The sequence below is a fragment of the Stigmatopora nigra genome, chromosome 12 (assembly GCF_051989575.1).
Source record: "Stigmatopora nigra isolate UIUO_SnigA chromosome 12, RoL_Snig_1.1, whole genome shotgun sequence".
In the NCBI taxonomy this organism is placed as follows: domain Eukaryota; kingdom Metazoa; phylum Chordata; class Actinopteri; order Syngnathiformes; family Syngnathidae; genus Stigmatopora; species Stigmatopora nigra.
In genome coordinates, this window is record NC_135519.1 from 14,350,364 (window position 1) to 14,375,390 (window position 25,027).

A 25,027-nucleotide genomic window follows, 5' to 3' on the forward strand; every position below is an offset into this window, starting at 1 on the left:
TCTTTCGGGAAGGTTGCCATGGAGATGATGACAGTCGCTCAGCTTTCAGGTCCAATCTGCTTCAAGTGGGACGGTTGGAGGCTAATAAACAGAGGCTCAAAGTTGGCATCTTCCCATTTCAGCTTGGATGGAAGGGGATGGCAACTGTGCCTTTACTTCAGTTTGAATATAAAAAGGTGGAGAGAGAAAAAAAAAGAAAGCCTGACTTTCCGCCCCCCATTTTCCTCCTCTTGGAGCCCCTCCGCTTCGCTCCGCCTCGAAGCTCCTCCCCCGTCCAAAGATGGCGCCGGGCCGCCACGGCCGTCTGCGTGTTCTGGCTGCGGGCTGTCTTGTTGACTTCCGGTCGCCGAGCAGCGACTTGACGCACTGATTTGGCGCGCGCTCGCTCGCATGCTCGCGCGTACCTGTGCGCGCGCGTGACGAAGGAAAACTTCTTGTTTTGGTTTTTGTTGTTATTTTCCTACCTGAAAAGCTGCCGCGTTTGCGCGTGCGCAGCGACTACGACGCGGCCAGAGGAGCGCCATGGACACTTTGGGACACTTTTAAAGGCCAAAGCAGCTTTATTTATTTATTTTATTTGTTCTGTTCTTTTCATTTTGACGTTGGACGAACGAAAGCCAGCGTTTTCGAAGAGGAAGGAAGGAAGATGACGGATAGCGACGACTTTGGAGCGACGTGCCGAGAGCGAGAGAGGCTGCCGCCGATCATCTCCAACGTAAGAGCGAGCGCTCGTCCCTTCCTCCCTCCCTCCCTCCCTTCCTCCCTCCCTCAGCACCACTTCTCGACTTGATAGTTCTTAACAGTGATAGACGTCCGATCCATCTGAACGGGCAGCACTTGAAGTGGATTGGACGTTTATCGCGTGTCAAATGCAACTGTCAACGCCAAGCCGTGGGCAGCCATAAATGGCAAATTTGTTCAAAAGACTTTACGACTGCCGTTGAATGACGTCCAATCCAATTGGACGTCTATCATCGTCAATGGCAGCCGAGGACTTGATAAGTATGACGCGCTGACACACGATGGAGCCCGAGCCCACATGGAACATTGGCTATGTATACGGCGGATTGGACGTCTATCCAAGAGTTAACCACCACAACAAGTGATTGTGTTTAGATTTTTGGGGGTAGCCGTCCGTCTAAGTATAGTTTAGTGGGGCTCAATCCAAGAGTTTTCAAGTCAAGCCGCAGCTTTTTGAGTGGCTCTTTTTCCTTCCATTATTACTACAAATCCAACGTGAGCAAGACAGACGGATCACTTTTTCCGTTCCCGTCGCGCAAAATCCCCCCTTAGGAAAAACACGGGGCGGCGGCGGAGGGACGGAGGTCCGATCCCAGTATAAGTATAAGCCTTTGGGAAACACAGTAGATGTATGGTGGAGGGCCGCTGTGGCCCCGTGCAGCAACGGGGGCACGGGCTCAAACAAGAAGCACCTGATTGCACATTGCACGTGTAAGACAGCACATTGGTAAACAAGAAGAAGGGAAAAAAAGGCCTCTTTCTTATGTTTTGGAAGGAAAAGCTGCAGTGGAATAGCGGCCAGGCTGACGTGGTCTTTTGTGTCGCGCGGCCGGCCACGACGACGACGGCGGCGGCGGCCCGCTGTAAACCTCCGCTTCCTTCTCTGGGGAGCCTCATCAACACGCTCAACCACAGGAGGGTTCGAGTCCCGGACGGCTACGCGGGCGCCCCCCCGCCGGCCTTCAAGCACGGTCAGTCCGCCCGCCTCCGCCCGTGGCAGCCCAAGAAATTAACGATTGCTTTCTATGACTTTTTAAAGACCAATGGTTACTTTTAAAATCCAAACTATCGGACGTTGGGCACATGGTATTGACTTTTGAGGAGATCTCCATTTTTTGGACATGTCCCCGCCAGCGAAAAGCGGCGTGGTTTGTTTTTCCTGGAGCCCCAGCTTCAAAGCGATGCTCGTCGTCGCCACGGTGACCGGTCGTCACGCCGACAGGTGCCCGAAGAATTGAGCGGAGGGGAAAAAAAGCACCAGAGAGAGAGAGACTTTGAATGGTCAAAGAGGAGGAAAGGCGCTAATGAAGATGAAGGTGGAAAAAAAAGGGGGAGGGCTCTATTTGGGTAGCGGTCGTCGTGGCGACCGCTTCAGTTTCCGTCAGCCCGTGCATCGGGACCGCGGCACGACGGGGCAAAAGTACGCCGGGGATTTTACTTTGGCATTTGATTTTCTTCAATTCAAACAATGTATTTCAATTATTAGTTTAAACCCCACTGGGAGATGTTTCTAACCACGTTCATTTGATTTTGATTTGATTTTCTTCCTGTCCATCCCCCACGATGCACGTGCAACACGGCAACTGCCATGGCAACTGCCAAACAAAAGCACTCGTTATAAAACATGCTCGTCTCTCTGTGTGTGTGTGTGTGTGTGTGTTTGGCTTCCATTAGATTGTCATTCCAAATACGGAAATGTTTTTCTTCTTTTTAAATCCAGCACGCGAGCTCCCTCCCATCGGCACCTTGGGCCGAGTCCGGCAGCGCGCGTCCGTGGACACGTTGCCCCCGGAAGCCAAAGCGCCCTTCCCCAGCGAGCCCGTGGTCCCTTGGCGCAACAAGAACCTCAAGGACTTCCTGTGAGAGCGCCGCACGCACAAGCACTCGCGCACAAGCGCGCACAAGCGCGCACACACGCGCGCTCGTCGTCTAACGGCCGCGCGTCATCAGCGAGGAGACGGAGCGGGCGGCGCTGTCGGACGACTGGCGCCAAGTTGGAGACTTCTACCTGAGCACCTTTGATTCCTTCCTGGAGCTCAACGCCGCCTTCAAGGTAAGAGCGGAGCGTGACGCCGCCGCCTTCTCCCGACCTGACCTCGCTCCCCGAATTGACCCCGCAGCGGGAAGCAAACGGCTCCTTCGACACCATCGACGACTCGGGAGTCAACGCCAAGTTTGTCAACGGCGTCTACGACGCTCTGCTCCAAACCGTCAGTGGACGACGACGCGCAAAGCACGTCCTGGCGCGCTTCCTGTCACGTGATCGTTTGGCCTTCCGTGTCCGTGTGTGTGTGTGTGTGTGTGTGTGTGTGTGTGTGCGCGCAGCCTCAGGATATCCAGAAATCAGTTCTGAAGGGAATCATCAACAGTCTGTTGAGAGAGTGGAAAGGGTGAGCAGACAAAGGTTTTCTTTCAATCCTTATTCATATTCATCACATATAGTTTGAGCATACATTTGGCAGCCGAGTAGTATCGGCGGCTGACCTCCGGCCGGTCATCCGTCCGTCCCCGACGGTTGTTTTTGTGGCCATTTCAGACCTCGAAGCAAAGACGATCTGCGCGCCTACTTCATCCTGATTCAGGTGAGACTCCACCACGGAGGGTGAGCTTTTCGTTGTTGCTGTTGTTGTTGCGCCCGCCTTTGGAGCGGAGCTGACGGCCCAGCGCACCCGTCAGAACCCCCAGTACTCCAGCAGCGGCACCTACGTGATCTACGCTCACCTGTTGAGGCAAATGGCCGCCTTGTCGGAAGCCGACCATCACTTCCTGGTGCACTGGCTGAAAAAGTAAGAGGTGGAGGAGCGCCTCCGGAGACGGGCCGCTGAAGAAGGACGTTGACGGCGTGCCCTCCGCTTTCCTTTCAGGTTGCCGGCGCGGCGCTTCCGCCCGCTGGTGGAGCGTCTGCTGCACTTCATCTCCACTCGACTTTTCCCCGGCGATCCCGAGGAGCTCCCGCCGGCCTCCAAGTGCTCGTGGTGGATCCCGTCGGCCGCCAAAGTGCTGGGCCTCTTCAGTGAGTAGTGGCGCCCGCCGGCGGACTGTCGGTCGGCCGGCCCGGCCCATTTCCTAACGCGCAAGCCGCGCTCAGACGCCGCCAACAGCGTGTCGACTCCTCCCATCATGCCGTTCAGCGACTTCTACAACATCACCCTGGAGCACATTGACTTCATGGAGGAGTACCGAACCTGGCAGAGCTACGGAAACTCCAGCAGGTGGCCTCCAATCCTTGGCCACCATTTTTTTTTTTAAATTCGACTAACATTCTATCGGCGTCATCTTTTTCCGGCGTTGGCGCTGCAGGTTTTCCTTCTGCCAGTTTCCTTTCATCCTGTCCGCGGCAGTGAAGAAGGCCATCATCCAGAAGGACTCGGAGCAGCAGATGATCCGTCGGGCCAGGGTGAGCCTTGGCCGGCCTTGGCCGGCCTTGGCCACGCCCCGGCCACGCCCCGGCCACACCCCGGCCACGCCTTCCATGAGCTAACCTTGTCGTCGCGCCGCAGCAAAGCCTGGTGAGCAAAGTGTCGCGACGTCAGCGCGTGGACATGAACCTCCTCTTCCTCAACATCAAAGTACGGAGGGCGCAGCTGCTGGCCGACTCGCTGGACCAGGTGAGCCGTGGGGGCGCGGCCTTCGGCGGTGGACCCGTGGCCATCCGTCCTTCCGTCCCTCCCTCCCTCCCCCTGTCCCGCAGTTGAGCCGGAAACGCTGCGACCTGAAGAAGAAGCTGCGCGTGACCTTCCTGGGGGAGGCGGGGCTGGACATGGGCGGCCTGACCAAAGAGTGGTTCCTGCTGCTGGTCCGACAGATCTTTCGCGACGACTACGGTCGGTGACGCCTCCGGCTTGTGGTCCCGCTGGCTTCTCTGTTGACAGACGTGTCGTTGTTTTCCATGGGCCAATTGGACGTGCTGGCAGGCATGTTCACGTACATGAAGGAGTCCGGTTGCCATTGGTTCAGCAGCTGGAAGTGCGACAACTACTCGGAGTTTCAGCTCATCGGCACTGTATCCTTGGCGGGAGGGCGGGCGTGCGGGCGGGCGGGCGGGCGGGCGGGCGGGCGGGCGTGCGGGCGGGCGTGCGGGTGATTGGGTTACGTACCATTAAAAAAAGCCTAAGAGGAGTTTCCACCTTAATTGGCGCTCAGCTGATGGGCTTGGCCGTTTACAACAGCATCGCGCTGGACATCCATTTCCCGCTGTACTGTTACAGGAAGCTGCTGACTCCGCCCATCGCGCCGTGTGACCCCAACGGCCCGGTCGGCATGGCGACCGCCACCTTGGACGACCTGCGGCAGATCTCGCCGGTACGTCACGTCGGCGGCGGCGCGAGGGAGGGAGAGAGATCTTTTTTTTTCACTTTGATCTTATAGTTGTTATTTTTAATTTTGAACTTATTCGTAAATTCATATTCTTCCTTTTTGGATGCAACATGGTAGTTGTATTTTTACAGTATTCTTGGATGGCCATTTTGTTTGTTATCGGCTTTATTGATCATCATTCACGTTGTACTTTTTTGAACGATAAGAAAATGAATCGGATTTCCCAAATATTTTTGATTTGAAATTGAACAATGACAAGCACACGCGGGGATATTTAACCGTGCGCCCGTCTGCTCCAACATGGCGAAATCTGAAACCTCTGTGGAGGAGACGCCTGGCGCACTTCTCTACTCTTCCGCCAGAGGGAAACAAAGTCGAGTGGTTCAGACCATACACTGGCGCTTTTGTGTCCCGAGTTCAAGTGCGTCCTGTCCTCTCTCTCGCTCTCTTTCGTGTGCCTCTGTGTTAATGTTAGCTGGAGGCAAAGAACACGGCCCTTCCAAAAGGTCAGCCATTAGAGCGAGCGAGCGAGCGAGCGAGCTAGAGAGAGAGAGAGTGTTTGGTGTGCTAAAAGTATGCCAGCTGTTGTGTAAGAGGTTTGCAACAAGAGCAGCTTTTTTAGCCCGTCTCCAAATAAATGGTGGACGTGTTTGTGTGCCGACAGGAGCTGGCTCGCGGTCTACAGGAGCTGCTCCACTACGACGGGAACGTGGAGGAGGACTTTTACCTGACTTTCCAGGTCCGCCTTAAACTGCCCTCGTCAGTCGGACGTCCAATCGTCCAATTAGACGTCTATTGCCGTCAAAGGCAGCCCACGGCTAACACATTTCCCCAGTACGGCACGCGTAAAGTTTCATGAAACGTCACGGCGGTTCCACAAAAGTGGACGTCACTGCCAGTGGAGTTAAGGCCAATTCCGATGGTGTCACGGAGTTCAAGTGTGGGCCGTGGCCACTTCCCGCTCACTAGTTTGCTGTCGGCCACATTGCGGCACGCACCCATGCACGCACGCAGGCACGCAGGCACGCACGCACGCACCCTGGCTTTGGGCTATTACATATTGGGTTGCTTTCAAAGACACTTTCTCTGGTAGTTGAATCGAATGCTCTTATTTTCTATCGTCATGACCATACGGTGACGGGCGCTGCTTTCTGGGACTGGCTCTGGCACGTATTGGAAAAGGTGGCGCCCAGTTTGCCAGCGGGCTATTTTTAGGCCGGCCGGAATCCGCGGAACTCGCTTCGGAGTCTCGCACCCGTTGACCACGGATTGGACGTCCGTCTTTTGAAAATGAGCCGACTCGTGTCGTCGGTGTCGTCGGTGGCGCCGGTTGGCGCCGGTTGACCCCGGGCGCCCCCGCTGCTCACTTCCAAAGCGCTCACTCTGGGCGCCCCCGCTCAATTCCAAAGAGGTAGGGTAGGTGGCGCTCACCTGACAGCCGTGCTTTGTCCCTTTGGGCCGGCAGGTGTGGCAGGAGGAAATGGGCGTGGTCAAGTCGTACAACCTAAAGCCCGGAGGAGACAAGATTGCCGTCAGCAAACACAACAGGAAAGGTTCTTCTTCTCTTTCCTCTAATTCTTCTCTTGCTTCTGTGGCCTTTCCAGACCATGGAGCGGCCATCTTAACCGTCATCGTTTGCGCCGGAAAGTCAAATACAAGGCTGGATAGATTCTATATATTTATATACTGTAACTACATGAGCCGCATAGATAGTAGAGTATGCTACTTGGTCTGTGGCAATTTGACTGGAGCCGGTATGGACGCGTCCCTGGGTCGACGTTAATGTTTGTGCCTCCATTGGTCCTTCCTGGCCGTTGACCTTTGACACCTCTTCCCGCTCAGAGTACGTGCAGCTCTACGTGGACTTCCTGCTGAACAAATCCATCTGCAAGCAGTTTGCCGCCTTCTACCACGGCTTCCACAGCGTGTGCGCCTCGGACGCCCTCATGGTGAGCGAGCGAGCGAGCGAGCGGGCTTTAAGACAATGGCTTCTTCCTCTGGCCAACCAGCACCCTCCCATCAAAGTGTGGAGCTCTACTCACTAGCCAATTTGCTGTCCCCTCCTACAAGTTCATTGACGAGTAGTACACGTCCCAGCCATTAGGGGGGGGGGGGGGGTTGTCTGTCGGAATTGGACGCCAGACAAACGAGTTTGACAGCAGGAAGAGCGGTAAGAGCGGTGGTGCAATTGGCAAGAAAAGTCTGCTCTTGCCTCACTTCCCGTAAAGCAAGGCCCGAATCGGGAAGTGCTTGAAAAAAAAAAAAAGTCCCGGCTTAAAATAACCCGAAAATGCCCCCCCCCACCCAGCCAATAGAAAGGCACTTCTTCAGACGTGCCATCTTCTAGTTGCGCGTGTTTAAAATGGCATTTTTAGCGTGGGAAGAAAGCCCAGTGGCTTTGACGCGGTGGCCTTCTGCCATTAGTTGCTGCGTCCGGAGGAGGTGGAGGTGTTGGTGTGCGGCAGCCCTCAGCTGGACATGAGCGCCCTGCAGAAAGCCGCGCACTACGAGGGCTACGGCAAGACCGACGCCACCGTCAGGTGAGGAGGTTTCCGTGAGTGCTGTCGGCCAAAGAGGGAGCGGATGCTGGCGTTGTTCCTCCGCTCCTGGCCGGAGCCGCGGAATCAAAGTGGCTTTTTTTGTTGTTGTTGTGGGCAGGATTTTCTGGGAGGTGGTGCTGTCCTTCCCCGTGGACCTCCAAAAGAAGCTCCTTCACTTTGCCACGGGAAGCGACCGCGTTCCCGTGGGAGGAATGGCCGAGCTCCACTTCAAAATCTCCAAGATCGACGCCCCCACCGACTGGTACGGCCATTTTTGCCCCGAAAGTAGTGTTGCACCCGTACTGCCAGGGCTTGCCGAGATGGCCGCCGGGCCTGCTTTCACTTTCAATTTGATGTGAAGGATTGCTGTCTGTCTGTCTGTCTGTCTGTCTGTGGAATTGGTGCAACAGTAGACAAAAAAAAGCGCTTCTCTCAAGTCATTCCTGCTTTTTTTTTTTTAGGCTTCCCGTGTCACACACGTGCTTCAATCAGATCTGCTTGCCGCCGTACCGCAGTCGGAAGGAACTCAAGCACAAACTCACCATCGCCATCTCCAACGCCGAGGGGTTCGGCCTGGAGTGACTCCGCCCCGCCCTCGCCTCCAACTCTTCGCGTAGCTTTTATTTAATTTGCAGACATGGAGCCGAGCCGCCGGCTACGGAAGCGAGCGGCCGTGGCGACGGAATGCGGCCGGGCACGTCGGCACTTGACAACCCGGCGCCTTTTGACGCCGGGGCGCTCCAAAGCTTTCCACGGACGCGTCGTGACCCGGGGCACCGAAAAAGGGACGACAAGATGGCCGATTAGCATTAGAGAAAATTGACGCGTGCGAGCTTTAGCATTAGCTTTGCAGTAAGTAGTGAGAGCGGAGCCAATCCCAAAGACGGACGACGTGGCGATCGAGCAAGGTCAAGGCTCTCCGTACGCTTTCCAAGGCAACACGTACGGCTCCTGAAAATGCCGCTGGCCGGGAGCCCAGTAGGTGAACGTAGAAGAGCCGGCGGCGACCGCTCACAGAGCTTCTTTGTCTCTCTCTCTCGCGCGAAACAAATTCAAGTCGCTGCGTAGCTAGAAAGGCTCAAAAGTGACGACTGAGCCGAGGAGAAAGTGACGCCGACGACGACGACGGCGGGAACTGGAACATTCCCCCTGAGAAATCCCCTTTGACGACGATCACACCTGGAAAACGCTTGCCCTCTGAAACCCGGACGACGGACAGGCCCACTTCTTGGAATGTTGCCAAATGCCCCCGCTAGCCTTTTTTTTCCCTTTGGGTTTTCTTTTCTGCCTTTTGCTGTGGGTGTCAAAGTGGCATTCAATAAAAGTCGCTGCTGAAGCTCTCTTCTTCGTATTCATTGGAAACTTGCAGCGTGGTCACCCTCGGGCTTGTAGATTTGACTTTGGCCAAATAAAGTAGCACACTTACCCAGCTATCTCCATTTGGCTTTTCTTCTTCAATTTAAGCTAGCGTTTCAGCGGACGAGACCAGGCCTCTGGTCCCTCCCGGCCGTTTGAAGATATCTTTGCGGAGAGAATAAGGTCAGCCGGGAGTTTCTGTGCATACGTACGGCGACTTTCCGCGGACAAAATAGGCCACGGCCACGGGATTGAGTCATGGAGTGACTCCGCCTCCCTATCTGTTTTGACAGCAAGTGGCCCGTTGCTCAGGTAATGACCTCAGATGGAGCTTTTTTTTCCTTTTTCTTCTTCTCGTTCTCGTCGTGTCGATTGATCTGTTTTCTACGGGCTTCGGGGGGCCCCGCTCTTATCGGCCAGGCGTATTGACATTGTTTCTTTGACTGGGCCCGGGCGGACCGGCCGGGAACTCTCCATTTTGGTGGGCTCCTTTCAAAGTCCTCTTCTTGTTTGCGCTCCTCTTGTTTGGAAACAAACTTCCCGCCCCCGCCCCCTTCTGGCCGGACCCGGGGACCACGCGGCGCCCCACCGCCGACGGCCGACTCCCGGCGTGCCAAAGTCCGGCGGGCGTCCGAACGTAGAGCCTTGGTATGTTGCGCGCAAACACGTGTGTGGTCTTCACATGTGCACACGTGTGTGGAAAGAGTGGGCGGACACGCCAACGAGTGCGGGCGTGCAAAAATACACAAACACAAAATAGTGTGTGTGTATGCGCCTGTATTTTTCTGGTGCATGACTAACAGAGAAAAAGAAATAAAGGCTGAGAGTGAATTGGAGCGGGTGAGGAAAACATGGCATAGACGTCTGCCCATTGGTCAGCCAATCCGCAGCAAAGTCTTCCATATTTGACCCACGGCCTCCGCCTCAATAAATCCATCAAGGTCTTTCTTATCTTTAGCCGTCACATGCTCCGTGGGGCCTCTCACCGAACACACACACACACACGCATTGGGGCCTATTTCCTTTTCCCATTGACATTGACCTCTGAACTGGGACTGCATTTCCACCCAGCTATTCGCCCGCCCGCCCGCCCGGCACCAAACATAACACAACCGTGTCCTTTGGTCCGTCACAAGCAAGTCTGCTAGCTTCGTGCTAACAAAGGTCACAAGAAGGCCAGAAACGAGCTAGCCAGCGATTAGCCACGGCCCCGGTCGGAGCGGCTCGTGCAGAACCCGCTCGGGGAATAAAGGTGCAAGATAAAGGAAGATAAGCGGGGAAAATTAGAAGGAGATAAGATAAAAAGGCCCACCCACCCATCTCCTATTTCAAGTGGGTCACCTGGGATGTGGTGAGAATCTGGGCTGGAGAGCTAAAGCTAAAGAGCAAAGAGCAGGAGGCCCCGTGACAGAGTCCTCGGGAATCTTTCGCCTCCTTTTCACTACCGAGATTAGCCGCGGTTCTTTCACGTGCCGACGTCTTTTTTAGGGGGGGGGCTAAGGTGGCCCAGAAGGGCTTTGGAGACCCATTGAGGACTTTCCAAATTCCAGGAGGAAAAAAAAAACAATTTGGGCTATCGCCATCCAGTAACTTTTTCCAAGGACATTTGCTCCTTTTTTCTCTCCAACGACCACAAGACGCGTGTCAGAAAAGCCAAACAAAACGAGATCTTGACCTTTGACCTCAAGGGGGGCAATAATGACAATGGTGGGGCTCAGCTTCACGGCCCCCTCCCTTCTGAGAAAGGCCCACAGAGTCAAGTTGGTCGCAACGACAAACATACCATCGTGATATTAAGCGCATCCGTTGGCGTGCAAAAGGTGGGCGGGTCGCCCACTCAATGAAGATTCCTCAGGGATTTTTGGAATAGCTCCACCAGACGTGGCTCCCAAGCCTTGCTTGCGTTGTTGCGTAAGCCGTCTGGCATTAGCCGGCCGCCTGGCCGACTGGGGCGGCGACCCTGGCATCCATTTTATTGCTTCTCGCAGTGACTCGGCATTTTTGTGCACGCAAGCGAACAAGGAGCTTCTAGCCCGAACCTTTTAAAGAGCACGCCGAGATCGACCCAACAACATTGCGGGATTTCAATCCGACATGTTTCGGACCAATCCGCGTCCAAAAGGTCTACGTTAGAACTTTTAGATGGATTATTTAGCAATTAAAGTGGAACCCGAGTGTTGAAGCCGGGCGGGCCATAATAATAATAAAGCATGGCAAGGCGTGCTTGAATAGAAACTTTTATTCCAAACAACTCCAAATTATCTGCAAAAGAGTAAAACAGGATTGGCCGCCTGGCATGCACACGCACACACACACACACACTCGCTCTCACACACACAAGTCCAAAAGGCACATTCCTAAAAGTCCATCTGTGCAAATGACAAAGAGCGCCCGCCGAAGCGAGCGAGGCGCCTTCTGACGACGCATCCAAAAAAGGTGCAGGGGGGGGGGGAGGTCGGAGGGAACGGACCCGGCTCACCAGTAGGGCACGGCCCGGTTCCAACTCTGCCAGCCCGGGAAGAAGCCGCCGGCGGCGCCGCCGCACAAACGCGGACTCCCCAACTGGTCTTGGTCCATCTCCGGGAGAAGGTTGGCGGCGGCCACGGCGGCCACTTGCCCGTGGCATTGGCCGCCGCCGAGCTTCTCCCAGCAGCCGGCGTGCTTGAGGGCGTAGTTCTTGCCGTCGTTATTGTCCCAGTAGGTCCGGTCCGGGACCCGGAAGCGCACGCAGAACTCCACGCGGTGGTGCGGCGCCACCTCGGCGGGCAGCTCCAGCGCAAAGGCAAAGGTGTCGGTGTCGTGGGCGCCGTAGACGTTGTTCATGAAGGAGCAGTCCACGTCCACAAAGTTGGCCCACGAGTCGAAGGTGGCCCGCAGCAGCACCGACTTTTGGAAGCCCACGTTGCGGACCTTGACCGTGCCGGCCAGCGAGCGCCCCTGCAGCGAGCAGTTCTCCAGACAGACAGAGTCCCGCAGCAGGCGGCGCCGGAAGTCCAGGTAGTCGGCCGAGGGCTGCTTGAAGTCCAGCGCCAGGCCCACGGGCGGCCGGATCTTCAGTTCGGCCGCCGCCGCCGCCGCGTTCTCCAGGTCGCTCATGTGGAACTGCAGTTCCTCCCCCGTGCCAACGCCGCCAACGCGCTCCTCCTCGTTCTTGGAAAAGACGCGCACGGCCGTCAGCGACATTCCCTTGGAGTCGGCAAACACCACCTTCTTCTTCTGGCCTCTGGCGCCCCAGGCCTCGTGGGGCGCCGCCCCCCTCTGCAGGCACGGTCTGAGCGCCGCCGCCGCCGCCATGGCGGCCGCCGCCCGCTCGCGTTTGCTCCGACGGAGGGGCGTCTCGTAGGAGCCCAGGAAGCCCCGCAGAGGAGGAGGAGAGTGGCTGACGTAGAAGCGCACGGCCATGTCCACGTCCATGGGCAAGACCGGGCCGGGCATGGCGGACGGACTGAAGGACCTGAGGAGGCTGACGTACGGGAACACAAAAGGAAATGCGCTTAGACACCGGCCGCCACCCGCGCACTCCGCCGCGTGGAAGCCACGGACGGACGCGCTCCATCGGTCGATTTCGTCGTCTGTGCCGCAAAAAGGAGAAAAATGCGCTCTTCGACGAGTCCCGCGGGACTTGGGCCCGGTCACAACGTGGACTCTACCAATATGGCTGCCCACAGGCCAAGTCGGGCCGCCCCGAGAAAATGAAAGCCAATTGATCGCTAGCCGGGAGAGTGCCTTCTTCCTCCGTCCGCTCATCAATTCATCATCAATTCAGTAATGGACAATTTCCCGTGTCATGGATCAGTCACTCTGACATGATCAATTCTCAAATGGAGAATTTGGGTTAGGGTCTGCGACAATTATAGATTTGACTACTTTCAGCAAGTGGCGGAAAAAAAAAGTTGGGCGACTTGCTATCAAGATCAACGTAGGTCGGCCAAATTTGACATTGTTTTGGTGCAGCCCAAAAGTTTTTTTTATTTAGGAAGTGCAAACCTCCTCCATTTTGAAAGAGTTTCAGGTGAGGATATTTGAACGCGTCATCAATGGCAACATCATTTGAGGGGAGATATTAATGTTTTAAGGTCACACAAACTTGTTGTTTTTGTTCTGAAGAAAACAAAAGTGTCGACCGACTTGAATGAAACCTTTGGAGCGAGCCTTCTCCTTTCTGTTTCGTGCTGAAAAAGTCGTCGTTGGACGTGGAGCCCGAAAGCGGAAGCGACGTGACCGAGTGACTAGGGCAAATGAACGACTTGGCACGCAGTTTCGGGACTCGGCTAAACTCGGCTCTCACCTGGCAGAACTCATGGGAACGTAAAGTTGAGGTCCCGGGAGGGCGACAGAAAGCCTTCTAGAACATTCCGCCCGTGCCGGAGAGTCCTTTTTCGGGCCGCTCAATGTATTTCTCCTCCTCCGAGCGGCCACCTTTGCTGGCTTCGCTGGCTTTGCTGGCTTCGCCGTTTTTCTCACAGTGGGCCACGCAGTCGTGCTCTCCTGACTTTCTAGCGTCTCACGCTGGCCGCGGCGGCCAATCGGGGAGCGGGGCCGAAGGGGGGCGGGCCCGAGTTGGGCGGGGCCGGCCCGGCTTCTTCGGGTCTCCCCTCCACGCCCCGGCCAGCAGCTGGCGTCAGGATGAACGCGCGAGCGGCGTCCTCTGCCGGTCGACTTTGATAGGGCAAGTCTCTCTTTTCGCAAGGGGGGGATAGATAGATTGCGGGGCTGGTCCACGGGCTCACGGTATAATTGACACTTGCTCTATCGTACCCAAGAAGCTGGCAAAGTTAGCGAGGCAATAGCGGAACTTAGCCGCTTGTTGCCGGAAGCTGGCCAGCCACTACCTACATTGAGAGGGAAGCTAGTACTACTATGTCATTTGTTTACTTTCTGATTCCGACGCTTTTGGACCGTGAAGGTAAAGAACCGCTATCGCCTTTGTTTCTTTGAAATACATATGCTGAAATATTCGTGTTTTCTGTACCGTTTATCCTCATCAGGGTCGCGGGGGTGCTGGAGCTGATCTCGGTCAACACTGGTGAGTCACTTAGGGTGCTCCACCAGCTCGGCCTGGGCGTTTTTGCAAAGCGGGAGGGCCTGGAGAAAACCCACTGCTTGCTTTTACAGCAGGTTTTTTGTTGTTGTTGTTGTTATTGTTGTTGTTGTTGTTGTTGTTATAATGCAGCAGATTAGCGACGCATCAAATTGTCGCCCAATTGGATTGCCGCCAATGGCGCTGAAAGATAAATTTGCCTCTTGGAACACTGGGTCAATGATTAGTCAAAGAACAGCTTGTCAAGTCTCATGTTGGGGATAATAATAACAAAATCGATGTCAGCAAACATTGGACGAGATATTTGGAGAGCCTTGCGTGGTCACTCTGTCCCGCCAGGCACCACATGGCGCCACGTCCCTGCCGCTACCGTTGCGCTTTCAAATGGGCGCCGTTCCAAAGCTGCTTCGTAACCCCGACGACAAACGCACCCGACCGGCGCGGCCGCGGCCACCTGGGGTCGGCGTTCGCGGGCCCCGGTGGTCACATTTGAGTGCTTCGGATAAAAGCTGCCACTCGGGACGAGCGCTTTGGCGACCGGCTCCGAGCGCCGCTCCGAGCGCCGCTCCGAGCGCCGGGCCGAGCGCCGGGCCGAGCGCCGGGCCGAGTGCCGGGCCGAGCCGCCCGCCGACGGCCACGCGGCGCGCACGCTCGAGCGGCGTGGACAGACGGCGGGGACCAAAGTCCACGGCGAGTCCGACGCAGCTAGCCACTTGACAAGGCTCGGCAAAAGAGAGCGCCGCCCACTGGGCCAAAGGGAAAGGACAGCGGTGTCCACGGCTCAACCACAAGGTAGAAATGGCCTTTTAACGCTGAATCGGTGTGAGCTATTCCTTAGTGCTTTTTCGCTCCCTGCAAGCAGGCCGTTGCAGTCAACTACAAGGCCCCCAGATGGCGCCAGCATTCCTAGTTTGCAGACACGCCACTTGAAGTGGGGACGCTGCTGCCTGTACAACCCAAAGGCTTTTTTTTTCCCTATCACACAATCGTTGACACCAAATTGAAAAGATTTATTCCATACCATTTCTGATACTACTTATTGTAGAAAAAGCAAACATATTTCAGTGTTTCTCCTTTGGGGTGGTGGTCGTTATGCCAAAAATATGAGCTCAAAAGGCCCCAAATATAACAGCAAGCCACTCAAAATGTTGTGGAAAGGAGCCTGGAATCAACAGAAAAATCTGCATCCAATGCCGTCCAATTCCCTTCAAGTGGGAGGATCGGCCGCGGACGCTCATCAAAGCCTTTACTGGCCGCCTGGAAGTCAGTGGCGAGAATGGAGTCTTTTCAAAATAAGAGCAATGCCCCCGCCCTCCCCGGGGGTCCGGGATCGGCTCAGGTATTTCCGAAGGCGTGTGAGGGGGGGTGGGGGGTGGGGGGGCGACCGTCTGGGGTCTTTCCTGTGGAGGTGGGGCCGGGAGGAAGCCGGAGCCCGCCGCCCCGGGGGCCTCGGCGGGGGGGGGGGGGGGGGGGGGGGGGGGGGGGGGGGGGGGGGGGGTCCTCGTTTGGGGCACCTCTCTTTCAAAGCAGAGCAAAAGTGAATTTGGCACCCCCCCGCCACGGAGCCTTGTTTCGACAGGTTTGGAGGCCATGGAGGCAAAAGCTGCTCCTGATGGCAAACCTCCCTCCCTTTCTTTCTCCCTCCCTCCCTCCCTCCCTCCCTCCCTCTCTCCCTCCCGTCTGCCAGGAGAAAAGCAGCATCATCAAGTGGCTCTCCGGCGCCCCCCTTAGGAATTTCTGCTCTCGGCGTGAGCGCCAAAGTTGACCTCTGACCTTTGAGCCCCCCCCTCCCCAAAGCTCAAGACAATGAGCTAACTCTGGAAAAGCCACGGTGCCGACCGAGCCTTCTCTCGTCCCCGACCGCCGAGCGGACGGACGGCGCTCCGGTCGGTCGCTCGCTCGGTCGCTCGCTCGGTCGCTCGCTCGGGCCACCATTGTGTGCGTGCCGGGGGGAAAAGAGCCATTAGCCATCGGGATCAACGGCGGGGGTGGCGCCGCCTCCTTTGTCCCAGCGGATTGTCATGACCTAATGAGCGCTCGGTGGGAAAGTCCACGGCTCGCACCTGCGCCGCCCCCCGATGGCGCGGGCCCCCCCGGCGCGGCCCGTGCGCCGGGGGGGCCCGAACCCCCGCTCGGCCCACACCCGCCCGGTCGGTATTTGCGTCGAAGGCAGGAAGCGGGCGAGCGTTTAATGAGCGTCCCAACAAAGCCGGCCGGCAACATAGAGCTCATTGAGGTTATCGGCGAGGGAGGGGCCACTGCTCAATTGGGTCACGCATGTGATTGTTTGACAGAGCGGGGGCGGGGCGTGACGGGGCGCCCGAGCCGGAGCGGGCAAAGTTCAAAAATCCCCTCGGCCCGATCGACAAGTTTCTCGCCCAATCTGTCGCCGCCGCCTGTCAGGAGCCATTAGCCGCCGTGAAAGGGGCCGGCCCATCAAAGGCCGCCGCCCCGGCGCTGCCGCGGCGCTGCGGCGGCGCCGGGAGGCCATGGGAGGCGCCGGGAGGCCACGGGAGGCCATGGGAGGCGCCTCCCAGAGCCGCCGCGGCGCTGCGCATTTAATGACAATTTGCCGCCTTTTGTTCCGGAGCCTTCAGCGGGCATGATCTCATTACAAGGGTGAACAGTTAGCGCCGGGACAACGGCCGGCGACGGCCGGCGACGGCCGGCGACGGCCTCCCCGCCCAAAGGAAGCCGCCCGCCGGTGGCCCCGATGGGCCGCCGCCGCCTCCGGGTGGCGGGGGCCGGGAAAAGCGCCACCGCGTGAAGTCTTTCCTTCGCGACCGGCGTTAGAACCGCCACCCCGGGGGCCGCCAAAAAACACAAAGGCCCCGCCCCCCCCCCTCGGAATCCCACGTGGCCGAGCGACTTTGGTGAGGAAAACGCAGCCGTAGCCGTCCGGTGGGCCGGAAAGGGGCTTTTCCACGGGATGGCCCCTGGTTCAATCTGGACAACCGCAGCAGGCCAAAGAGCTAAAAGGTGGCTAAAAAGCAAGGTGGCCGGGTCAACTCCCATTGCTAGCGATATCTTTTCACCGCAATGGGAATGAAGAAGGAACAAAGGCGTGGACTGACATTCACCTTTCCGCTTGGCCAAACCGAGCGGGCACATTTGCGCCCGGTTAATTGGGAGGCGCGGCGGCCTCCGACCCCGGCGGTCCGGGGCGAGTGCGAGGAGGCCATTGGCCGCCCGGCCCGGCTCGGCCCGACCGCTCGAACGTGCCACCGGGGGAACAAAACGCCTCTTTCTTCTTCTCCGTCTTTGTTGGCGCGAGGCACCTTTTCCCCTTTTTTTGATCTCGGCCACGCCGCAAAGAGGAAAGGAGAGGTCCCCCAATCCCCCCCCCCCCCCCCCCCCCCCCCGCCGCTCATTTTCCCGATGAGCGGGGTTGACGTGGCCGTGACGAACGCGGGCCATGATATGATTTGTCCGGCGAGCGGCCGAGCGCGAAACGGGCTCGCGGGGCCCTCTCCGCCGTTTGCGCACTGGCCGAACGCCGGCAAAACGGCCCGTCCGTGTTCATTAGCGGACAATCGACGGCGCCAACACAATTGACCTTGTGTGTGACCTCGTGTGTGCCCTTGCTCGCCGTCCGGCGCTCCCGGCCGCCGTCCCGCCGCGGCAATTAGCCGAGGCCGCCGCGAGCGGGACGGGGCGTCGTGGCCCCAAAACTTTGGCGAGTCTCCGTCCTTGGATTTTTTTCTAAACGAAGTGGCTTTCTGGCCGGGTCAGGGAATTGCTCGTGTGGAGACGGGACCAAAGGCCGAGGTGGCCGAGGTGGCCGAGGTGGCCGAGGTGGCCGAGGTGGCCGAGGTGGCCGAGCGCTAAGGGCTTTCCCCGAGGCTAATGGTGTGACCGGGCGCTCACCCTGGGAGCAGATGCCAAAGAATAACACACAGAGCTCCATTCTTCTTTCATCCCTTGCCATTCTTCTCCATCGATGACCGGCCAGCTCGCCCGCCGCACGGTAAAAAGGCGGCGCCCGATTAGCACGGACCGTGGAGGCCAGAGAGGGGGGGACCGTGGGTGGGGGGGACCGTGGGTGGGGGGGACCGTGCCCATCGGCGGACGGCCACGGGTCGGAGCCGACGTGGACGTCCGTGGGAGCCGCTATCGTGCGGCCATCTTGGGTAGGGCATTTTCATGACGAGACCCCTCTCGGTACGCATGGGGCCGACGGCGGCGTCCTGTCGGACCGGACACCTATGAGCCGCGGACGGGCCGGCCCGCTTCCGGAGGGGAAAGGTCCCGCGGTGGCGGCGACAGACTGACGCCGCAGACACTTGTGAGAGCGCTGTTTGTGTTTGCGCTCTAAGCCGCCGCCGTTTCCTCGCCGGCGGCCTCCGGGGATTTCACCTCCGACCCCCGCGCCCATTCTAAGCGCCCGGCGTTGACAGGCGCTCCGGAGGCCACAAATTCCCGCCACACTTGGGGTGCCGTCCACGGCGACAGACGTCCGATCCGTCGGGACCGGGGGGGGGGCTTGTTAGGCTTAGGATGGTTGAAGCAAGGGAAGGTTTGTCTTCAATTGCCCCCCTTACCAATGCTTACGATACCATTATTTTATGCCTGAGATCACCGATTAGCACGTTAGCAAAAACTCCCCTCGGGATGCATGGCGTGTCCCGTCCGGGAAGCGGAAGCTCGATGGAGATTCCAGAGAGTGGATCTCTCGCCGGTTGAGGTGCTGAAGGACTGAAGAAGAGGAGGAGGAGGCGGAAGAGGAGGAGGAGGAAGAGGAGGAAGAGTAACCCTTAACCCCTAACCCCAACCCAACTGAGACGCAGTCAGGAGCCAGAGTGAGCTGACGGGTTAGCGCCGGACGCTCCGGAAGAGGATTAGCGTCCAGCGGCGCCTCTGCTCGAGCGTACGGCAGGAAGCCAGCGGGACGCCCGCCAGGCCGCCGCCGCCGCCGCCATTGCCGCCGGGCGTTTTCTGCCCGCTCCTCATTTAGAGAGCGCCGTCAACTGGCGGGGGCGCCGATCCGTGTCGAGTTCAAGTTCAGGTGGGAACGGCGCCTACTCCCCACTTTCTCAGCCGGTCGGGTCGGCCTCCAAACTTCTCCAATCTTTATTTCTCTGACCAAGCGGAAGGCCGATTCGACGACATATTACATGGTATTCTTTTGGAGATGAACAAAGACAAATGCGGTGGAAAGCAGCCAACACGGAGCCAAGTCAAAAAGAGGCATTCGAGGTGAATGAAAGGGTTAACCCTCCCTAAGCCTGGCCAAGACACCCCCCCCCCACGCCCCTCCACCTCTGCCGACCCCTCCCGACCCCCAATAGGAGAAGAATTAGTAGCTTAGTACTTTAGTGGAAGGCTTCGCGCCACCTGGGACGAGGGCGTGTCCACAGCCGTGATTGACGGGCGCGCCGTAAGCTGAAAAGTCTGCGTGCGTGAGACACCAGCGGGGTTACGGCACCCTCGCCGTGTCTTTTTGTGCCTTGATTGGCAGCTGGGCCGGGGCGGGCCGAGGCGGGCCGAGGCGGCGGGAAGGAAAGTGGCGCTCACGCACACACGCCGCAACAATGTCAACAGTGGACTCCATTTGCCCTTGTCATGCGTCAGCTCCTCCAATGAGGAGAGAAGAAAAGAATGATTGACGGGAGCCGCGGGGCACCCACCCAGGGGGGGCGCGGCCACGGCCGCCCAGGATCGACACGTCGGCGCATCCGGCCGGGCCGGGCCTGGAAAAATGTCCTGGCCGGGGGAAAGCGACCGACTGGCCATCCGGCGTTCCCTTTTCTCCATTGGGCCCTCGGCGTGGCCCTTTGGCTCCCGTGATTGACGCGGGAAGGGGCGGGGCCACGGCGTCGACTCGGCGCTCGCTGGCCGGATTTCATTCATCCCGTTGTCGTCACGAGGCGTGCAATCCGCAAGGCCGGCCGGTGGACATTGATTTGGTCTTGATTTCGGGCCTTATCTCTGCGGCGGCGTGCCGACCACGGCCAACGAGCGGACGGCTTTTTTTTTCCAGCCCCGGCACCCGTTTGAAATACGAGCCATCTGCCTCCTTTTTCTCTCCCTTTTTTCTTTTCCCCGTCCGTCACACGCAGGTGAAAGCGTGTGGGCGTGTCGCAAATAAGTCAGCGTGGCAGGTGGCTTCCGAGCGTCCGTGATGAATGAATGGGAAGGGCCAGGCGGGCCACGCGCTTCCTCGCCGCGCTCACAAGGTCGTCGGGGTGGCCAACGACGGACCAAAAAAAAGCCGGGTGAAGATGAAAGCGGGCCCCCTCAGAAAGCCAACGTTGAAGAAGGCCACCGCCCTTGCCGCTGGGAAATGTGGCCGAGCGTCGGCGGCGGCGCCGAGAATCCTTTCTGGCGTGGCGAGCGCCCGCCGAAACGGAATATTTTGCGCTGGGACGCCGAAAGACGTCCACGGCACAGAGCTGAACAAAACGGCTCGGGTGCTCTTGAACTTTTGCAAGTCCAAGTTTAGCAGGGGGGGGAACGCTGGCTCCCTCTCGTGGTTTCGCCAAATCCTCATTTTGTATTTCAGAGCGAAAAGGTCCATTTGAGATGTTTTTTTGTGCCCCCCCCCTCCCTTTTTTCCCATTCGCCCCAAAATGCCATGTTCTATTACATTGCAGTCAAGTGACCAAGCCCGATTGTGCCATTGACGAGAATAAAAGACTTCCAAGCATGCGCTTGTGACAAAGCAAATGAGCAAATGAGTCTTTGCCACTTGTAAATGCAGCTAAACCTGAGCATAACCCTTAAAGAGGGAGGGCGATCGTTCTCCCCGTTTTTGAGCTACGAGGTGATCCTCGACCGAAGCCTAAACCAAATCAAAGTTGCGTCCCAATGGCTGGATGACGTCACGACTCCCGTTAGCGTCAACTCAGCGTTTCTCTCTCTCTCTCTCTCTCTCTCTCTCTCTATCCACGTGACGTCACCGACGAAGGTGGGCCGGCTATAAAAAGGCGCGCGCGTCCGTCCGTCCGTCACGTCGCTTCAAACTTGAGACTTCATCTGGGGAGGTGAGTTTTCGCATTGTGCGCTTTCCCATCCACGGGAGGGTCGCGTGAAGACCCCCAAATTGCCTCCCACACACACACACACACACAAACACACACCGCATGTTCGTCAGGTGAAGGACAAGCCGGCGCACGCCGTTCGAGTGTTCGAAATAGTTGACGTTTTGCTCGCATCGCTTCCGACGGTTTGACGTCGATACGTGCATGCTCGCCGCCACAAGTAAGTTAGTTCAAGTTTTTTTTTTTGTTTTTTTTTTTTTTGTTTTTTTTGTTTTCCTGGCTCAAGTGGAAATTCTGCGGTTGGGGCCTCATCCCAATTTCACTCCAAGTTCTCTCACATATTCCGTTGTTGTTTTTGTTTGGATGATGACAATTTTTTTTCATCCATTGCCCGTAGATTTGATATATGCAATTGCAATGGGATTGAAAAAGGAGATTGATTTGTTTTTTGCATCCAAGGGACAATGAAAGAGAAACAAAAACATTTTTTTGAACACCATGAGCGTGAACGTACACGATAGTCCGTCAACGTAAAGAAGCCGATGAGTAAGATGCGTATGTATACATGGGACTCCAATGTAAAAGAATGTTCCTTTGAAAAAATGCCCACTTCCTAAAGGGGCAACATTTTTGCCCGCGCTCTGTCCACTTTGTGCAGGCGGCGAGCATCCGCTGGAGTGGAGTGGAGTGGCGTGGCGCTCTGGCGTGGCGCTCTGGTGTGGCGCTCTGGCGTGAGGCTCTGGCGTGAGGCTCTGGCGTGAGGCTCTGGCGTGAGGCTCTGGCGTGCTCCGGCGTGCTTTGGTGCGGTGCCTCCTCGGGGGGCGACATGTCGTGGCCGGTGCATCTGGCCAAAGCCACGTGCGCGTGGCTGCTGGGCGCGCTGCTGGCCCTGGCGCTGGCCCGCCTGCTGTGGGCGCTCCGCTGGAGGCTGAGCCGGGACCCCCGCAACCCGCTGCCTCTGCCCCGGGGCTCCATGGGCTGGCCGCTGGTGGGGGAGACGCTTCACTGGCTGTTTCAGGTGAGGACCGCAAGAGCGGCCGGCCATCTTGTCATTCCGCCAGCCCGCCTCGGCCTGACTCGGCCTCTCTTCAAGGGCTCCGACTTCCACGCCCGCCGTCGCCGTCGCCACGGCAACGTGTTCAAGACCCACCTCCTGGGCAAACCGCTGGTGCGGGTGACGGGCGCGGAAAACGTGCGCAAGATCCTGCTGGGCGAGCACAGCTTGGTGCGCACGCAGTGGCCCATGAGCACGCGCATCATCCTGGGACCCAACAGCTTGGTCAATTCGCTGGGCGACGCCCACAAGAGGAGGCGCCAGGTAGATTGGGGGGGGGGTCTCCAACGCACCCCACCAGACCAACCCACCCAACCACCCACGCTCCTCCCACCGCCAGGTCCTGGCCAAAGTCTTCGGCAGAGACGCCCTGGAGTCGTACCTCCCGCGCCTGCGCCAGGTGGTCCGACGCCAGGTGGGGCGCTGGCGGGCCCGGGCCGACGCCGTGGACGTGTACGCCGCCGCCAAGTCGCTGACCTTCCGCGTGGCCGTGCGGGTCCTGCTGGGTCTGCGGCTGGACGAGGAACGCTTGCGGTACCTGGGCGCCGTCTTCGAGCAGCTGATGGACAACCTCTTCTCGCTTCCCGTCGACGTGCCGCTCGGCGGCCTGCGCAAGGTGGCCCACCCGCCGTGACCAAAGACCGCCGCTTGGGTGGACGCCGTCGCTTGTGTGGGTCCGTCGCCGACCCCCCTCCCCCTTCCCCTCCCTCCTCCCCACAGGGGATCAAAGCCCGGGAGATCCTCCACGCCAACATGGAGAAGATCATCGCCGAGAAGATGGCGCAGCCCCAGCAGGAGGATCTGGACGCCTTTGACTACATGTTGTCCAGCGCCAAGGAGCACGGCCAAAAGCTCAGCATCCAGGAGCTGAAAGTAAGGCCACCCAGGCGCCATCCGTCCGTCCCTTGCCTCCGCTCTCGGCGCCGACTCCACCGCCGTTTCAGGAAACGGCGGTGGAGTTGATCTTCGCGGCGCACTCCACCACGGCCAGCGCCTCCACGTCCCTGGTGCTGCAGCTGCTCCGCCACCCGGACGTGGCGGCGCGCCTGCGGGCCGAGCTGGACTCGGAGGGCCTGTCGGGCGGTGGCCCCGCGGAGGAGGGCCCCGCGGAGGAGGGCCCCGCGGAGGAGGGCCCCGCGGAGGAGGGCCCCGCGGAGGAGGGCCCCGCGGAGGAGGGCCCCCGGGAGCGCCTGGGCCTGGAGCAGCTGGGCCGCCTTCGCTACCTGGACTGCGTGGTCAAAGAGGTCCTGCGTTTTCTGCCGCCCGTGTCCGGAGGCTACCGGACGGCCCTGAGGACCTTCGACTTGGACGTGAGTATAGGCTCTGGCGGCTCCGCCGGCCGGCCGTCGTGGCCGACGTGGATTTGATCCTTTGCGGCGCTCTCCAGGGCTACCAGGTGCCCAAAGGCTGGAGCGTGATGTACAGCATCAGGGACACGCACGAGACGGCGGCCGTCTTCAGGGCGCCCCGGGCCTTCGACCCGGACCGCTTCGGGCCGGAGCGACGGGAGGACCGCTCGTCCCGCTTCAGCTACGTGCCCTTCGGCGCCGGCGCGCGGGGCTGCGTGGGCAAAGAGCTGGCCCGGGTGGTCCTCAAGACCCTGGCCGTGGAACTGCTGGCCACCTGCACGTGGAGCCTGGCCACCAGCGACTTCCCCGACATGCGCACCGTGCCCATCGTGCACCCCGTCGACGGACTGCGCGTGCGCTTTGCGCCCAGGCGCCCGCCGGCATGAGACGGCTTTCTCCGCCGGGTGGCCGTCTTCCCCCGGCCGGCCTCCTCCCCTTCCGCCTTTGCTTCCCAAAAAGCCCGTCCGCCCGCCTCACTCCGCTCGGCAACCCGTCCATTGAAAAGCAGCCCGAGTCGGGCGTGCGTGGGACCGTTGCTTCCAATTGACGCGTAGTATTTATTCAAATCATGCCATCCACAACTACTAATTATGCTCAATAAATAGTGTGTGAAATGAGCGTGCTCACGTGTCTGTATAAGCTAAGCCAGCGCTAACGGAGCCACAAAAGCCGACGAAAAAAAGACGGATGCAGAATCGGAGAGGCAAAAGAGGCGCACGCACGCACGCACGCACGCCCCAGGGGCCAAGTGGGGAGGGGGGGCAAGACGGCAGCGCCACGTGACACACGGGAGGCCCGCGGGCATCCAAAAGTCTGCCAGTTCCACCTGGAACGGGGTGACTCCAGGTCGCCGTCTCCTCCCTGGCACGCACGGCCGCCGGTGAACTCGCCGCCGTCGTCCCCCCGAGCGTCTCCGTCCGTGACCGTTCCCCCTTTTTTGTTTACGGCCCGCCAGAAACGGAGATGGACGTCCAAAATACCGGCCGGCGAGGCGTCGAAGGGTCGGCCGTACGTCGCCGTCTGCAGGCGCAAAATAAGGCGAGACGGAACTCCGGGAACGCCCGCCCGCCCGCCCGCCGGCCCACCCGCGACTTGTCGGGGCGCATTTTCCTCGCCGAGCCCGACATTCCGCAGAGCGGTTCAAGAGTTCGCGCTATCGGCCAATTTCCACGAATCCACTGGAGCGGATAGCCGGCGGGAGAATCCCACGGCCTTCCGCTCGGGGTGGGGCGTGCTGGCCGGCCGATGGCCATTAGTCCAATGGCGGGCCACTGGCTCGCAAGTATCGCCGGTCTTTATGCAAATGTGCTTTCCAAAGACTGCTGTTTTGGCGTTCAGCGTGGCCTGCTTTATCCAATGAGATCCAGCCGTTGAGGACAACCAACATTTGACCTGAACTCATCATCTGGCCAATCCAGTCCATCACGAGTCCATGTCTAATCTAATTGGACGGGGAGACGGGCTGCAAACGTACATTTAAAATAACATTTTAAAAAATCATTTTAAAAAAAAAGTCCAACTAGTGCACTAAGGATACATGGTCATTTTTCATTCAAAAAAAGCTTTACCACACATATTCATTTTCTTTGAATAAAAAAGCCTTACTATATGTGACATGTTGTGTTTCGTTTCTACCCCTTTGGCGATGG

General features: G+C 58.5%; 3 protein-coding genes across 5 annotated transcripts; 2 read left to right on the forward strand and 1 right to left on the reverse strand.

The window, feature by feature from the left end:
* The first annotated feature begins 261 nt into the window (after positions 1 to 261).
* On the forward strand, positions 262 to 8,883 carry hectd2 (HECT domain containing 2). Its single transcript, XM_077730471.1, has 21 exons — positions 262 to 715; positions 1,517 to 1,712; positions 2,462 to 2,600; positions 2,692 to 2,794; positions 2,862 to 2,951; positions 3,067 to 3,131; positions 3,278 to 3,323; positions 3,418 to 3,527; positions 3,606 to 3,754; positions 3,830 to 3,953; positions 4,042 to 4,138; positions 4,242 to 4,349; positions 4,433 to 4,565; positions 4,656 to 4,744; positions 4,885 to 5,043; positions 5,723 to 5,797; positions 6,524 to 6,611; positions 6,901 to 7,007; positions 7,483 to 7,598; positions 7,717 to 7,860; positions 8,060 to 8,883. The coding sequence occupies exons 1-21, from the start codon at positions 647 to 649 to the stop codon at positions 8,178 to 8,180; spliced, it is 2,328 nt and encodes a 775-aa protein (XP_077586597.1). The 5' UTR covers positions 262 to 646; the 3' UTR covers positions 8,181 to 8,883.
* Positions 8,884 to 11,174: 2,291 nt separating this feature from the next.
* Positions 11,175 to 13,439, reverse strand: ppp1r3cb (protein phosphatase 1, regulatory subunit 3Cb). Its single transcript, XM_077729960.1, has 2 exons — positions 13,243 to 13,439; positions 11,175 to 12,417 (listed from the first exon to the last, which is right to left on the reverse strand). Exons 1-2 carry the CDS (start codon positions 13,254 to 13,256, stop codon positions 11,430 to 11,432), a joined length of 1,002 nt encoding a protein of 333 aa, XP_077586086.1. The 5' UTR covers positions 13,257 to 13,439; the 3' UTR covers positions 11,175 to 11,429.
* A 133-nt stretch (positions 13,440 to 13,572) lies between these two features.
* Positions 13,573 to 23,996, forward strand: cyp26c1 (cytochrome P450, family 26, subfamily C, polypeptide 1). 3 transcript variants are annotated; one of them, XM_077729958.1, is made up of 9 exons: positions 13,573 to 13,860; positions 13,943 to 13,980; positions 21,634 to 21,685; positions 21,725 to 21,993; positions 22,069 to 22,293; positions 22,370 to 22,645; positions 22,750 to 22,902; positions 22,974 to 23,339; positions 23,417 to 23,996. In XM_077729958.1, exons 4-9 carry the CDS (start codon positions 21,802 to 21,804, stop codon positions 23,762 to 23,764), a joined length of 1,560 nt encoding a protein of 519 aa, XP_077586084.1. In that variant the 5' UTR covers positions 13,573 to 13,860; positions 13,943 to 13,980; positions 21,634 to 21,685; positions 21,725 to 21,801; the 3' UTR covers positions 23,765 to 23,996. The 3 variants fall into 3 exon arrangements, with proteins under 3 accessions (XP_077586084.1, XP_077586085.1, XP_077586082.1); XM_077729959.1 differs by lacking the exons at positions 13,573 to 13,860; positions 13,943 to 13,980 and adding an exon at positions 20,935 to 20,978 and having other exon boundaries at positions 22,974 to 23,114; positions 23,160 to 23,339; XM_077729956.1 differs by lacking the exons at positions 13,573 to 13,860; positions 13,943 to 13,980 and adding an exon at positions 20,935 to 20,978.
* The last annotated feature ends 1,031 nt before the right edge of the window (positions 23,997 to 25,027 follow it).

Excerpts from the sequence above, each read along its gene's own strand:
- cyp26c1 (XM_077729958.1), top strand. The coding sequence starts at position 21,802 with ATGTCGTGGCCGGTGCATCTGGCCAAAGCCACGTGCGCGTGGCTGCTG. Across the intron at positions 21,994-22,068 it reads CGCTTCACTGGCTGTTTCAG|GGCTCCGACTTCCACGCCCG; the intron begins GTGAGGACCGCA and ends CCTCTCTTCAAG. Across the intron at positions 23,340-23,416 it reads TGAGGACCTTCGACTTGGAC|GGCTACCAGGTGCCCAAAGG; the intron begins GTGAGTATAGGC and ends GGCGCTCTCCAG.
- hectd2 (XM_077730471.1), top strand. The coding sequence starts at position 647 with ATGACGGATAGCGACGACTTTGGAGCGACGTGCCGAGAGCGAGAGAGG. Across the intron at positions 4,566-4,655 it reads GATCTTTCGCGACGACTACG|GCATGTTCACGTACATGAAG; the intron begins GTCGGTGACGCC and ends ACGTGCTGGCAG. Across the intron at positions 7,599-7,716 it reads AAGACCGACGCCACCGTCAG|GATTTTCTGGGAGGTGGTGC; the intron begins GTGAGGAGGTTT and ends TGTTGTGGGCAG.